Consider the following 14558-nt stretch of genomic DNA (forward strand, 5'->3'; position numbering starts at 1 on the left):
TGAGGAAGCCTGTTCCACTGAGGAACTGCTCTGTCAGGAACCTCTTACAGATGTTCAGCCAAAAATTCTTTTGAATTAATTTCATCCCATTGGTTCTCGTCTGTCCCTCTGGGGCAAAAGAAAACTACTCAGCTCCCTCCTCTATATGACATCCTTTCAAGTACTTGCAGATGGTTATCAAATCCCCTCTCAGTCGTCTTCTTTCCAGGCTAAACAGACCGAGCTCCCTCAACCTTTCCTCATACGACTTGGTCTCCAAACCCCTCACCATCTTCAATGCCCTCCTCTGACTCCAGTTAGTCTACAACCTCCTTCAATTGTGGTACCTAAAACTGAACACAGTACTCCAAGGGAGGTCTGACCAGCAGGCCTGTAACCACAGGTGTGTTGGTGGGGGCGTTGCCCTTCCTAACATTTGGCCTGCCCACTAGCCTCATGGCTGTAGGAGTTGGTGGTGGTGGTAGCAAGGCCAGACAGGTCAAGTGTGGTAGTCCTGGGGCCCATGTGGGTGCAAGGCAGGGACCAATGAGCGCAGGTAGTGCAGTGGGGAGTGGGTGCCTGCCACGGTCACTGTCGAGCTCTGCTGCTCCACTGCTTCTCGGTGGTGTAAGGAGTTGCTGTTATTGCCTGTTTCATAAGAGGAGGTGGTAGCAATGGCTGATCATCATCTGAGTCCCCAAGCCCTGGCCTGGCTTGCGTCTCACACCCACACCACCTTTGTGACAGCTGCTTCGCTGGCTCCAGGTGGAAATCAGCAGCAGGGCTCATCAACCTTTTTTTTTTTTTGGGGGGGGGGGGAGGAGCCTTGTGCCCCAGGGAAGGAGGGGAGGGAAGGAGGAGTGTACCGGGTAAGGCAGGGTGGCAGACAGCAGCTTCTGCACACTACTTCCGGACACTATACTTCCTGATACAGCCCCAAATCCCATTTGCCTTTTTAGCCACCGAGTCACACTGTTGACTCATGTTCAGTGAATGGTCTACTAAGACCTCTAGATCCTTCTCACACATACTAATGCCAAGACAGGTCTCTCCCATCCTGTATTGATGGATTTGATTTTTCCTACCTAAATGCAGAACTTTACATTTAACACTATTGAAATTCATTTTAGCCCAGTTTTCCAGCTTGTCAAGATCATCCTGTATCCTGATTCTGTCTTCTGCTGTGTTTGCAACCCCTCCCTATCAGTATAATCTGCAAATTTAATGAGCACCTCTTCTATTCCTTCATCCAATGAAAGTGGATGCTTTTGGTCTGCTCTGTGTAGGGCCTGTAGAGCAAGAAGGGAAGTGGGCTCCAGTGACATCTCGTGACTTCTGGGAAAGGTCACAGAACCCCTGGGGAACTCTCAGGAAACCCCAGGGTTCCAAGGAACCCCGGTTGGGGACGCCTGGGTTAAAGTCCAGAATCAGATGCTAGTAGGAGTCATGCTTTGGACTGATCCTGCACTGAGCAGGGGGTTGGACTAGATGGCCTCTATGGCCCCTTCCAACTCTATCATTCTGTGATTGTGATTCTTTTTCAACAGGTGGGAGGGGTGTTGTAAGGAAGGCTTGACAAGGATGCAAAGATACCATGCATACATTAATAAACATGATCAGAGCAGAGGGAAAACCTTTGTATCTTAATTTGGAGTAGACTGCATTGAACCCAGTGGGTCTTATTTTTTTGGTGCCCATGCAACATTTTAGGAACTTTTGAAAAGTTGCTTTATGTTTCTTAATGGTTTACAAAGTTAACAAAGTCTGAAGTATTTAAAAAATGGAGAAACTGAGCCATTAAAAATTGGTGTGTTTCAGTGTTTCATGGGCACTAATTGAAGTTTTGTTCAGATTTGGACTTTATAGAGATAACCCAGACTCATACATGACAGAGCCATCCAAATGGTGTTTAGTTTGTGTTTATGGAACACTGACAATGTTATGGGACTTTTTGTTGTGGTTAAACTGATTACATCTTTGTTTTCAATTTCCCTCCTGTATAATGTACAGATCAGTTTATGATTATTTCTTGTGAGGCTCATCTCTTGGGTAAATTATGTCTGAGGCACCACCATTTGAAATTCTTGTTATTGCATTGGCAAGCCTTTTATATTTTGTATTGATCAGTTGCTTTGGGCCATTTGAAAGAAAAGTGCTTGCAAATCTTTCATAAATAAAAAGGGGAAAGAGACTAAGTTGCATATTACAAGCTGTAGTTTGTTTGTTTATTCATTTCTTATATTTCTATACTGCTCTCCCGTGAGGCTCAGGGCAGTTTACACAAAACATAGGGAACTCCTGCCCTTTATTTTTTAAAAATGGAACACGCGTTCAGAGTTACCATAGGGGTGGGGGGAAAGGACCAGAACCAATGGATTGAAATTAATTAAGAAGAGTTATTGGCTAAACCTCTGACAGAGTGGTTCCTCAGTCGAACAGGTTTCCTTGGAAGGTGGTGGGTCCTCCTTCTTTGGAAGTTTTTAAGCAGAGGCTGGATAGTCATCTGACAGTTTTATGAACTATAAATTGTGAGTGGGTGGGCAGGAGGGGATGTGCCAGGGTTTGTCTCTTGTGGCCCTTCCTTGCATACCCAGGAAATTGCTAATCGCTGCTGTGGGATGGTAGGTGAATTTCCTCCAGGTCAGGCTGGATTCTGGAGATTTTTGGTGGAGGGATCACTTAGGTATGAAATTGGGGTCACTGTGGGTGGGCAGGTAGTTGAGTTCCTGCATTGTGCAGGGGGTTGGACTAGATGACCCTGGGTGTCCCTTCCGACTCTATGATTCTAAGTTGTTTTCTTCATTGTTCCAGCATTCAGTTGCATGTTCCACATCACAAACGGCTGCTATATTAGACAAATATTGAAAAAACAGCCTTCACACTCTCTTCACTGTAACATGCAGGAACAGTTGCTTCTGATATCATAAAGTGAAGTATGGCCCTAGCAGTAACACCCAGTGCAGGACAGCAAGGGTGGTGGACAAGAATAACATAGCATTCCACCTGCAATACAACAAAATGGTATTACTTTGTTTTCTCTTCTTCTATACTCAGTTTAGTCCATCTGTTCCCTCCCTCCCTCCCTCCCTCCCTCCCTCCCTCTTTCTTTCTTTCTTTCTTTCTTTCTTTCTTTCTTTCTTTCTTTCTTTCTTTCTTTCTTTCTTTCTTTCTTTCTTTCTTTCTCCTGCTATGCCTCGGAGACTCGCCGGGCCTGGAATCTCGGCCCACCTTCTCTCCCTCTCTCTCTCCTTCCCCCGCGCTCCTCAATGGAACCTTCCTGAGAGCGGAAGACTCGCGTGCCTCCCCCCCCCCCGCCGCCTCTCCAGTGGGAAGCGCCGAGGCGCCGCGTTGCTAGGGAACGGCGAGGCCGAGATTCGGAGGCCGCGGGAGGCTCGAGGCGCGCCCGGCGGTCTGGCGGGGGTAACGCTGGGCGCGGAGGGGGCGGCTGCCGGGGGAAGGGGGGGGGGTCTCTTTTCCCATGAAGCGGAACTCCGTTCCTTTATTTTAAAGAAACGGAACGCGCACTGGGGGGGGGGGGAGGAGCCATTCGCATGGGCAGCCTTGGGGTCTCGCCTTCCGCCACTTGGTTGCGCAGGTAGATATGCAACAGGTGGAGGTTTTTTTGGGCTCAGGGAACGGTGCCAGTAAAAAGTCAGGAAAGGGACCGATAACTGGCTAAATAAATAGAATTAGCTTGGCTTTCTCCTATCTAAGATTTTTTTTTTTACTTGCAAGGCTACGTTTATTATTATAATTATAATATTATGATCATCATCATCATCTTTGTCATAATTATTAGTATTAGTGTGGGCTTCATATTATGAATTCCTAGGGTCGCTGTCTTCCACGTGGTACCTGGAGATCTCCCACCCTCTTCGGATAAGTTCCCCTGGAGCAGGGGTAGTCAAACTGCGGCCCTCCAGATGTCCATGGACCATAATTCCCATGAGCCCCTGGCAGGGGCTCATGGGAATTATAGTCCATGGACATCTGGAGGGCCACAGTTTGACTACCCCTGCCCTAGAGGAACTGGCTGTTTTGGAGGGTGGCCCCCGGGCATTGTGTCCCACTGATGCCCTTCCCCAAACCTCACCCTCCACCCCTCAAATCTCCGGGAATTTCTCAGCCCAGAGCTGGCAACCCAGTTAATTCCATGGAAGTCAGATGTGTTGTTTTGTGTACTGATACAAATAAAATAGGGGTTTCGTGGCAACCAAATTTATTCCAGCCTGAGCTTTCATGCGTCCAGCTAAGGTGGCCAACTCTAGGTGGGGAATTGGCTGGAAACTTAAGGTAGATCCTGGGGAGGGCAGGGTTTGGGGAGAGGAAGGGACGTCAGTGGGTATGATGCCATAGAAGTTGTCTTTCCAAAGCAGCCCTTTTCCTCTGGGAAATCTCCAGCGCCCACCTGGAAGCTGGCAACTCAGATCTTGATTCATCAAACACACTGGAATTGACAAGGTTCCCTTTAAAGGTGTCACTGGATTTTGGCTAAATTTTAATCCCAGAAAGCGTAGTCCTTTTTACTTTGTCGCAGAAAAAATGAATAAGACTGTGGATTCTTTCTTTCTTTCTTTCTTTCTTTCTTTCTTTCTTTCTTTCTTTCTTTCTTTCTTTCTTTCTTTCTTTCTTTCTTTCTTTCTTTCTTTCTTTCTTTCTTTCTTTCTTTCTTTCTTTCTTTCTTTCTTGTTCACAAGAACTTACTCAAGTGCTTTTCTGATTTGTAAAAACTCTAATTAATAACAGCTAGGTAATTGGGAGCCTTGTGGCACGCTTTTGCTCTGGCACAATCCCTTGCAGGGTGGTGAAGGGCTTGGCCTCAAAAGGTTATTCAAGAATAAAAAGGGTCAGACTTTGAATAGCTGTTGCAAGACTCTTGTATGGCTAAATATTATTAATTACTGATTTTCTGCGCATCAAAGAACAATTGAGCGAGACGTACATTCAAAGCCTAGTTCGATGAAGATATCTGTCGACGGGAACACTGAAGATTTAAAGGGAATGGCACATATGCAGGGAACTGTTAACTTACAGGAAAGTCCAAAAACTAAAAGCCAGGGGTACTCGTATGATGTACTCATGATGATGTCTCTACACTAATGCGCAGAGTATGGGAAACAAGCTGGAAGAACTAGAAGTCCTAATAAAGGAAGGGAACTATGATCTAATAGGCATTGCAGAAACCTGGTGGGAAAGCTCTCACATCTGGAATAATAGGATTGAGGGGTACCACTTTTCTCATAATCATTTTCTGGATTGCATTTCTAGAGCAACAGCCCTGTTCTATACACTTGGGAGAAAATCACATGGAAATTGGTTTAGCGCATAGTGACAGTTCTCTTAGGGACAGAATGATTCTTTGAAGATTACTGCCAGAAAAAGGATTATCCAAAACTGGATAGGCAGGTGGTCTTTGCATTTTTAAAAACTATGCTTTGGTATGGGAGCATATCCCTGTGCTTGGATTGTAAGTCTTCAGGTCCTGTACTATGTTCAGTTGGTCCTATATTTTCACAACATCTGGTTGAATAGTTTCCTTCTGTAGGTAGGGTTGCCTGATTTTCACAGATCTTGCTCCCATGCCTCTAACAGTGGCTTGGTGTGCAGGTATGAACAGATAAAAATACCTGCTTGCCTGCTCAGGAAAGCTTCACCTGTTAATATAGTTTAACCTTAGCATCTCAGGTGGCAATTGCATCCATACAATTATCCTGACAACCATATGAGAGAGAGGGTAACCGGCCAAAGGTCATCCTGTGAGCTTTTGTGGCAGAGTGGGAATTTGAACTGGGGTCTCACAGATCCTTGTCTGATTCTCTTCCACCACATCATGTTGCTTGGTCAGTTGGTCACCTCTGTGCTGATGGCCTGCTATGCTAAAAATGGTTGTGTCTTGAAAGGCAACTTGTTATTAGTTATCTTAGCAGCTGTCCCCAACCCCCGGTCCGGAGACTGGGACCGGTTCGTTGATCAGTCGTTACCAGGCCGTGGCTCCTCCTTGTCCTCCCCGCCTGCTGCCTGGGGGGTGCCCTGCCACTCTGCCGCTAGTTCACCTTTGGTGTTCTCCGGCGGCTGCCATGGCTGGGGCTCCCCCTAGGCATGGCACTGAATAGTTGCTGCTAGCAGCGCCCCCCAGTGGCTGGCGGGAAGTCAGGGGCGCCAGCGGGAAAGCAAGCGGAGCAGGGGCTCAGGCGGCGGCGGTGACATCTCTTGGCAAAAGACTACCCCCCCCCCCCAAGCCTGAGTAAAATTGTCAAGCGCTGACCGGTCCCCGGTGATAAAAAGGTTTGGGACCACTGATCTTAGGATGTTTCTGTTTTTATCATTCTGATTTCTATAAGCAGAAAGGACAGCTTTCATTTGGCTGCAATAAAATGGCAGTGATTTTTATAACCTCGCTCTTTTTGTCAAGTAGCAGCCTTTAGTATTGCATCGTCAGCAGCATCTACTTTCTGTGGATGTGGTTAGCAAAATCAATGCATTATTGAAGACTAAAAAGCCACAAAGTCCAGATGAGAAACCATGTTAAGTCAGTTGCAGCAAACCCCAGAAAAACTTGTGCACCACGACTTCTAAAAGCACGTACAAGTGCATCAGATGGATGACACCCACCGGCTATGGAGCAAGTTTACTTGTGTTCAGCAGAGGGTAGAATTTAAGCTAAACTTGGGTGGAATTGTTTTAAGGCTGGACTCTTGTGGATGTTTGCCTAGGAGCAAGACCAATCAAACTTGTTGGGGCTAACTCCTGAGTAATATGTACAGTTTCGTAACAGTCCAGTGTTACCTTCTATGCAAAAATAACTGCTCACCTGATCCTCCATATTAGGATAGAATCGGTCATAGATTATGATATTGCCTTAGCTGCAGTGAAAATTGTTGGTCAAAATTCCACTTTTTTTCTTTTTTTCATCAGGCTGTCAAGTCTGCATGAACTGACAGATCACTGTTATTTTGTAAATTGGCAATCATGAACGTCAATGACTTCGTGATACTCCCTGGTTCTAAGACGGGAAGGTCTGTAAAACTGAAGGCAAAGTAAGTTCATTTCCTGTGATTGTCACTGAGAAACTTTGGTGCCTGTTGGCTTTCCATATATGCATCTTTACACATTTTTTATTCCATCATTGCCACTAAAACTTCAAGCTTTTGAAGAAGAAGAGGAGTTGGGTGTTATATGCCGCTTTTCTCTACCTGAAGGTGTCTCAAAGCGGCTTACATTTGCCTTCCCGTTCCTCTCCCCACAACAGACACCCTGTGGGGTGGGTAAGGCTGAGAGAGCCCTGATATCACTGCTCGGTCAGAACAGCTTTATCAGTGCTGTGGTGAGACTAAGGTTACCTAGCTGGCTGCTTGTGGGGGAGCACGGCATCAAACCCAGCTCGCCAGATTAGAAGTCCGCACTCCTAACCACTACACCAAACTGGCTCTCTAAACATACTTTCTTAGAAGTTAGTTCTGTTAACATGGATGGAACTTCCTTCCAAGTGAAGATTTGTAGCACTTGGGGTGCCAGTATGTTCTCTGTTAATGCTTTGGAATATCTCCTTATGCCCAGAAGAGGTGCAAAGAGAAGCTACTGGAACCACATTGTTCTCTTCCTTGGGTCTAGACCAGGGGTAATCAACCTGTGGTCCTCCAGATGTTCATGGACTACAATTCCCATGAGCCTTTGGCGACCACGGGAATTGTAGTCCATGATGCACATGTATAGTGGGATGTGCTGTCAGGTCACAGCTGGATTATGGGGATCCCATAGGTTTTCAAGGCAAGAGACAGAGATGGTTTGTCATTGTTTACCTTATGCAGCTACACTGGATTTTTTCAGTTGTCTCTCATCCCAAGTGCTAACCAGTGTCGACCTGCCCTGGCCTATTCTGGTCAGGGCATAAATGCATAGGCCAGTGAATAAACAGTGAAAGATAATGTCTGTCTTTCTTTTTTGCTTACAGTGTATTTCAAACACTGTGGAATAAGAAAACCATATTTTATAATGGTTTGAGTGCCGTGTTTTGTTCACGTGTGTGTTTTAACTCAATTCCTTCAGAAGTGTGCGCGAGTTGCAGTTGGAGAAGGTTCAGCTGGAACTTGACAATAAAGAAATGGAAAAGAGATTGCAGCAGCTTCAGTCGAACATGAGCAGAGAGAAGCTTGAGAGAGAGTAAGTGGCATTCAGAATGATGATTCTAGTGAAGAGGGAAATAGCAATGGCCTTGGTTTCTCTGAGTTCTTTCCCCCTTCCCTTATTCTGTACTGTTTTCTGTTCTGTTGTATCTTATGAACAAAAGAGAAAAAATGGGCTGCACCCAGCAATGTGCCAACAGAACAAAAAGGAAAAAATGCCCGGTGATAGTTGATAGATTTATTATTGTACAAAATCCCTGTGCGTTTTGCCATGCAGGGAAATCAAAGCATTCTCCTAGAGCTGGAACTGTCCACAGCAATTGGCAAAATAAATTGGCATTTCCCCTTTTTTGTTCTGTTGGTTAAACCATATGAAAAACATCATTTTAATATTCCTCCATTTGCCTTATCTAGCCCTTAACATTGTTAACTATATTATAGCTTCTTTCTTTCTTTCTTTCTTTCTTTCTTTCTTTCTTTCTTTCTTTCTTTCTTTCTTTCTTTCTTTCTTTCTTTCTTTCTTTCTTTCTTTCTTTCTTTCTTTCTTTCTTTCTTTCTTTCTTTCTTTCTTTCTTTCTTTCTTGCCTGCCTGCCTGCCTGCCTGCCTGCCTGCCTGCCTGCCTGCCTGCCTGCCTGCCTGCCTGCCTGCCTGCCTGCCTGCCTATTTATTCTTCACTGTTCTCACTAGGATCCAAGGCAGATTGCATTTTTTTAAAAATCAGAGAAGATAAAATATCCATCATCATTATCATATTTTCTGACAGCAAAAGTGTGGTCCCATCTGTAGGTATTTAATCTGTCGATTAGGGCTGCACAGAAAGAAAACAGATACTCCTGCAAACTTGGGGGGATACCCAGGTTTGCACAGAGATCTAAAACAAACACAAAATTGGAGGGGTTTAATTCCTTGCATTGTTTGTGCAAATCCAGACAGTGCTCTTATCTCCTCCTTCTTTGTTGGTGGAGCTGGTGTGTTGTGTTGTGTGTGTGTGTGTGTGTGTGGGGGGAAGCCTAACTAGGACCAATAGCAGCAATGGTTGGGAGCCTCAGTGGGCCCACTGGGAGCTGTGCTGGTTTCACTGCTGAGAGTGGTGGGGTGGGTGAGAAGGGTGGAAGGCAGAAAGAGTGAGTGATGGGGTGGGGAGGCAAAAGGACAGACAAATAATTAGTAATAAGGTTGGAGGCAGAAAGAAACAGAGTGATGGGGTGGGGTAGCAGAGCAGAGTGGAGTGGAGCCGGTGACTTCTCTGACAGGTGTCAGAGGTACTCTTGCCATGCAGTTCTTCTCACAGCCACGAGGCTTGATGACATTCTCAGAGGGTAGCCATATTGGTCTCCAGTAGAAGAGTTATATTCAAGTCCATCAGCAGCTTAGAGACCAATAGGGGAGAAGCTTTGGAGAGTCAAAGCTCACTTTGTCAGACAGGAGTAGGAATGGAGATCTCTGCGTTTTTTGATCCCAGCCAGAAGGTCAGAAGACTGGTAAGGGATACAGAGGAACCAAGCATATTGTAGCTTGGTTAGAGCAGAAGGGAAAGGCTCCAGTGGGGGAGGAGGGCAGAAAGGGCTTAAGGGCAGTTTGAGTCTTCTCAAGAAGGCTTGATGGAGGCCCATCCAGCACACCTTGGATATTTCACTTTTGAAGCACATTAGAAGTGGATTTTCCTGTTTCTCCTGGGGAAATCCAACTGCAAAAGCACACAAAGCTGTTCTGGCCGCATTGCATCTTTGGCTACAAAGCATTTTTAAAAGACGTTTCAGTGTATCATGGCCACCTTGAACCACAAGGGCAGCGGGGGTACAATTATTTGAGTAAATAACCAGTCTCGTCCTAAGTTTAGTGTAAACAGTATTCGCAAAATGTTTCTGCCGTTAAACAAATAGCCTGTGTTGTTTCCTCGTGCCGACAGTATTATGGCAGCCTTCCTCTGGGTTTGTTTACATATCCTGGGAGACTATAACTGGGTGCCAGTCTTCTGTAAATGCCTTCACGGCTCTAGTCCTACTTATCCGCAGTTGGACGCTGGCCAGAAGTTTGCCCATTACATTAGACACCAACTCTTCATGCTGCACTCCACAACAGATGCTTTCTTACTGTGATTCCCGTTTCCCCCTCATTATGATCATTATGGCAGATGACAGGTGGATTTCCTGCTAATACATGCATGCTCTCCCAGGGAGTGGAGCTGCGTGCTCACTTGTAAGTTGCTCTTCAAATGGCTGAACAGGCAAAGCTGATCTGAAACCAAAAAGCAGGTTGTCTGTTCGAAATGTCAGGCGCTTCCCAGTGCGCCTGTGGTTCTGTCCTGCGCAAGCACATTGCTTTGTAGGATCGCACGCATTGTCCTTTAAAAAAAAAATTCCACCCTGTTAGCATTTTGAGATCAGAATTCATTTTCGAACCCCCCCCTCCCCTTCTCACCCACTGAAGTTCTCTTTGTGTTCTCCTGGAGTTCTGCATTGTTCTTTTCAAAGTACTTATCTTTTAATGGAATCTTTGTCCTATACGAGGTTTTAAGTGCATATGCATGCATTTACAAAGAACGGCGAGAAGGTTGTAATTGTTCTGCATTTGATAGAAACCGTTTAGGAAGTCAAAATGTTCTGCAGACAAAGCAGAACCCTGAATATCTGCAATTCTTTTCATTTCGGCTCTTTATTAACCTCCCTGTATCTGTTTCCCTTTCTCACTAACGTGAATAATAATACTAACATTCGTCCCTCGGAAGGGTGCAGCCATTAGCGTTCTGCTGCACTTAACAAGATATATAGTCCTATTTAAGTGTTAAGTGTTGCTAATTGCCTTGGATCATCGCTATTAATTTCTACATCCTTTCTTCAGGGCAGTTAATGCTGGATCCCAGCTTTGAGAAACTTCATGGTTAACGACCCTCCCCCCCCCAAAGCTCCTCCATTTCTTCCTGTTTTAATAATTTGCTTGGCTCGTTGTTTGCAATGAAGCGAAAGAGGATTAGAATTGGAAACAAGCACAGTTTTGTAGGATGGGATTTCCCGCCAGCTTGTTGACGATCCTTTGGGAGTTGGAAAATGCTCAGCTTTATGGGCCTGGTAACCTGAAGACAGGAGGAGAATAGATGCTTTCGAATTATGGTGTTGGAGATGAATGCTGCGAATCCCATGGACAGCCAAAGTTACTTTGTGTAGTTGTGAATTTCCTGCATTCTTCAGGGAGTTGATGACCCTGGAGGTCCCTTTCAACTCTATGAATGTATGATTCCTTGCTCCCCCCCCCCCCGTGTGTGTGGTAGTGGGGAAATTTTCCATTATGTGGACTCTGAAATGGTATCCATCCAGACATGGCTTTACTAGCTCCTCTGTCATTTTGGAAAACTTGTGAGCTAAATGGGTGATTTGCATACCTGTACAGCAGAACCTTCCTGTTGTTTGCTTATTTATTTATGTTTGCAGAGAGGTTTAGCCCCTCAAGGGGGGAGGTTTAAAGTTGAGAAACAGTTGGCTAAGCACCCCACAAGGGTTCTCCACTCCAAATTGCCCCCTCCTAATGTTGCACTTCCTCTTTAAAAAGAAATGAGTATTGAGGAATTGGAAGAGTGTGCACATGAAACATGTAGCTAGCCCCAATGTTGCTGCCAAAATGCCCTTGGAGAAAGGCTGCCCTTGGTCTGAACTGGTGTGGTATTGTAGACGTTGTAATGGGCCGTCAGGAGCTGGCACCAGTGTCTTTCTCTAGCCCAGCTCAAAGAAGCTACCCACTGATTGCAGCTGCATCAGAATGGGGCACCGAACCCACTTGTGACATAACTGCAAGGAGGTGAGTCATTTATTCCCCCCTCCCTCCCAGCTTTCCTGGCTCGGCTCAGCTCTTCCTCTAGCCTAGGAAAGATTTATTAGTTTATTTTTATTCAAGATCTTTATACCCTGCCTTTATACCCTACGGATTCACAAAATAACCAGCAGTAAGTCCAGAATGACACAATAATAATGCAAAAATGTAACGCAGCGAAAGGTTTGGAGAAGGATGTTAGTAAATTGTTCTTTCCGTAGATAAAGTGAGTGCTGTAAATGTCCATAGCCGGTTTAATGAACGACATGTTTGGATATGAACCTGCTCATGCAAGAGGGGTGGGCACTTCTGTTTCCCCATATTTTATTGATTTAGAATCATGGAATAATAGAGTTGGAAGGGACCTCCTGGGTCATCTAGTCCAACCCCCTGCGCTATTAATATTATTTGAAACGTTTTTTAAGAACGTACAGCTTTGCACAGCATTCAAATAACCCCTATACAATATCCAGTACTCTTTCCTGTAGTCCTCCAACCCTCGGGGACTACTTTTCTGGTACTGGGCTGCAAGCAGGAAAACATATTTCACAAATGGGCTCAGCACCCAGTTTGGCTTCGTACCAGAATCAGGTTCATGCAAGATCCTTTGATTTCAACCTTTGACCTGTCGGTGGAAACCAGCAGGATTTCAAGGCGTCCCTTGCATTTTTCTCATGCAAGCCCAGTGCATCAGTTTTAACCAGCAAATTTGTGCCAGCCAAGCCCTATCTGCAAGATATTTCTGAGCTCCTTCCCCTGTTTTCCGAATCTTACTTTGCAGACCGGGGGAGGGGAATGTTAGAGGTGCAGGGGAAAAAATGGATGCCTAAAAGCAAGTAAATGGGTTCTGTTTTTCGGGGGGCTTTTTGCAGAAGAGCCAATGGATATCACTGGAAATCCGGCCAGGCTGGCCTGGGCCTGCAGCCTCCGTTGTCACAAAACAAAGAGAACACCGCAAAGGTAAGTCCATTGCTGAGATTCTAGGTGGGCTCCCAGAACTTGACTGCTTAAGTGATTTTTAATTTTGTTCCTGTAGTTGTAATGAGAACAAAGAAGAGCTAGTTTTTTTATACCCTGCTTTTTGCTACCTGAAGGAGTCCCAATGCAACTTACAAGCACCTTTTCCTTCCTCTCCTCACAATAGTCACCCTGCGAGGTAGATGGGGCCGAGAGAGCTCTGAAAGAACAGCTGTGAAAGAACCATGACTGGCCAAAGGTCACCCAGCATGCTGCATGTGGAGGATTGGGGATTCAGACCGGGTTTTCCAGATTAGAGCCTGCTGCTCTTTAACCACTACACCCCACTGACTGACGCATTTCTTCCCATCTCATGGGTACCCCTTGGAAAAAACCCTGAGTGGCAGAGAAATAAGACTTCCTATGTAGAAAATTTGCTTTGGCGTCAGTATATTGTTAAAAGAATGCAAGACTGGCTTAGTTAACTCCGATAGTCCAACTCCGTTACAAGCCTTTGGGTCAAACTGGATCCAGCTTTCTTACCACAGAAGCAAGTCAACGTGGCTGCAAAAAGGCTTCCTTCAGACCCGGCCTAGTCTGTCAAATTGACTAGAGTTGGGCTGTTCGGCTGCCAAAGCAGATGGCGCCGCGGTGCGTTGCGGGGGGGCCACATGGGTGCCAATGCGCCAATCGACATGCCTGACCTGGCCACCTGGCTCTAGAGCGAACCCAAGACCACCCAGCTGGCTGCATGTGGGGGAGTGCAGATTCAAACCCGGCTCCTAACCATCACACCAAGCTGGCTCTCAAATGCAGCCGTTCTCAACTTTTACCCTTAAGAAAGCCCTGAAACATTCTTCAGACTTCAAGAAACCCCAGAAGTGGTGCAACCTTGCAGAATACATTTTGGAAGCATAGCTGTGCACACACCCACTCCATGCCCCTCCCTTCCCATCATTGGCCATTTTGGGAGGCGGTGGGTCAACATGATCATATATGGTCATATTTCCAGATAAATGTTTAACACATTTTAAAAGAATATATAAAATCAGTTAACTCTCACCCATTCAGGAAATCCTACAGGGTCATCAAGAAACCCCAGGGTCTAGGGATAGATGCAGCCCAGGAACTGCCAGTTGGCTATCCCTATTCTGTGAAAAGTGCTTTCATCTCCTGACCATGTGTATTTAGATCAGGCAGATAATACAGTGGCGGTCCTATTTGTCTACCAGCTCTCTGTGTGTGTGTGATTTGGCTGGACGATCACATCTCCATACAGAACAAATGAGAGAAAACCTAGTTTAATGTGCCATGTCAATATGCTCTGCTCTTGAATTTTTCTGGTGATTCCAGTCTTCTAATACCCTAATGCATTAGTTATTGAACATTCAATTTTGTGGGTTGGACCTGACTCACTCTGTGTAATCCGCCTTGAGTCCTTGTAAGAAAGGCGGACTACAGATAATGTAAGTAAATAAATCAATGAAAAGGTTTTGTTTTGTTCCTTTGTGGAATTTCATAATGGCAATTCAGGGTTTGTTCCCCCCCCCCCTTTTTGCTGTCTAAAAGAGCTTCAGAATTGTTATAGCTTCGTGCCCCTGCATGGCTGTTGAGGGTTTGTATGGTGCGTAGTTTTGTTTTTGGAGGGTTGTGTTTATTTCCTTGCCATTGTTTTGCTGTTTACCTGCTGCTGT

General features: G+C 45.5%; 1 protein-coding gene across 2 annotated transcripts in view; it reads left to right on the top strand.

Annotated features, from left to right (window-relative positions):
- Positions 1 to 3299: 3299 nt before the first annotated feature.
- Positions 3300 to 14558, top strand: part of ZBBX (zinc finger B-box domain containing) — a 37787-nt gene continuing 26528 nt past the window's right edge. The window contains exons 1-4 of one of the 2 annotated variants that reach the window (XM_077348501.1): positions 3300 to 3399; positions 6895 to 7016; positions 8026 to 8139; positions 12780 to 12867. In XM_077348501.1, coding sequence (XP_077204616.1) covers positions 6949 to 7016; positions 8026 to 8139; positions 12780 to 12867 — 270 coding nt within the window. In that variant the 5' untranslated portion in view covers positions 3300 to 3399; positions 6895 to 6948. Of the gene's footprint in view, positions 3400 to 3462; positions 3575 to 6894; positions 7017 to 8025; positions 8140 to 12779; positions 12868 to 14558 lie in introns of those variants that run through there. The other variant, XM_077348503.1, reaches the window with a different exon arrangement.

This window comes from Paroedura picta, chromosome 8 (genome assembly GCF_049243985.1).
Source record: "Paroedura picta isolate Pp20150507F chromosome 8, Ppicta_v3.0, whole genome shotgun sequence".
Taxonomy (NCBI): Eukaryota; Metazoa; Chordata; class Lepidosauria; order Squamata; family Gekkonidae; genus Paroedura; species Paroedura picta.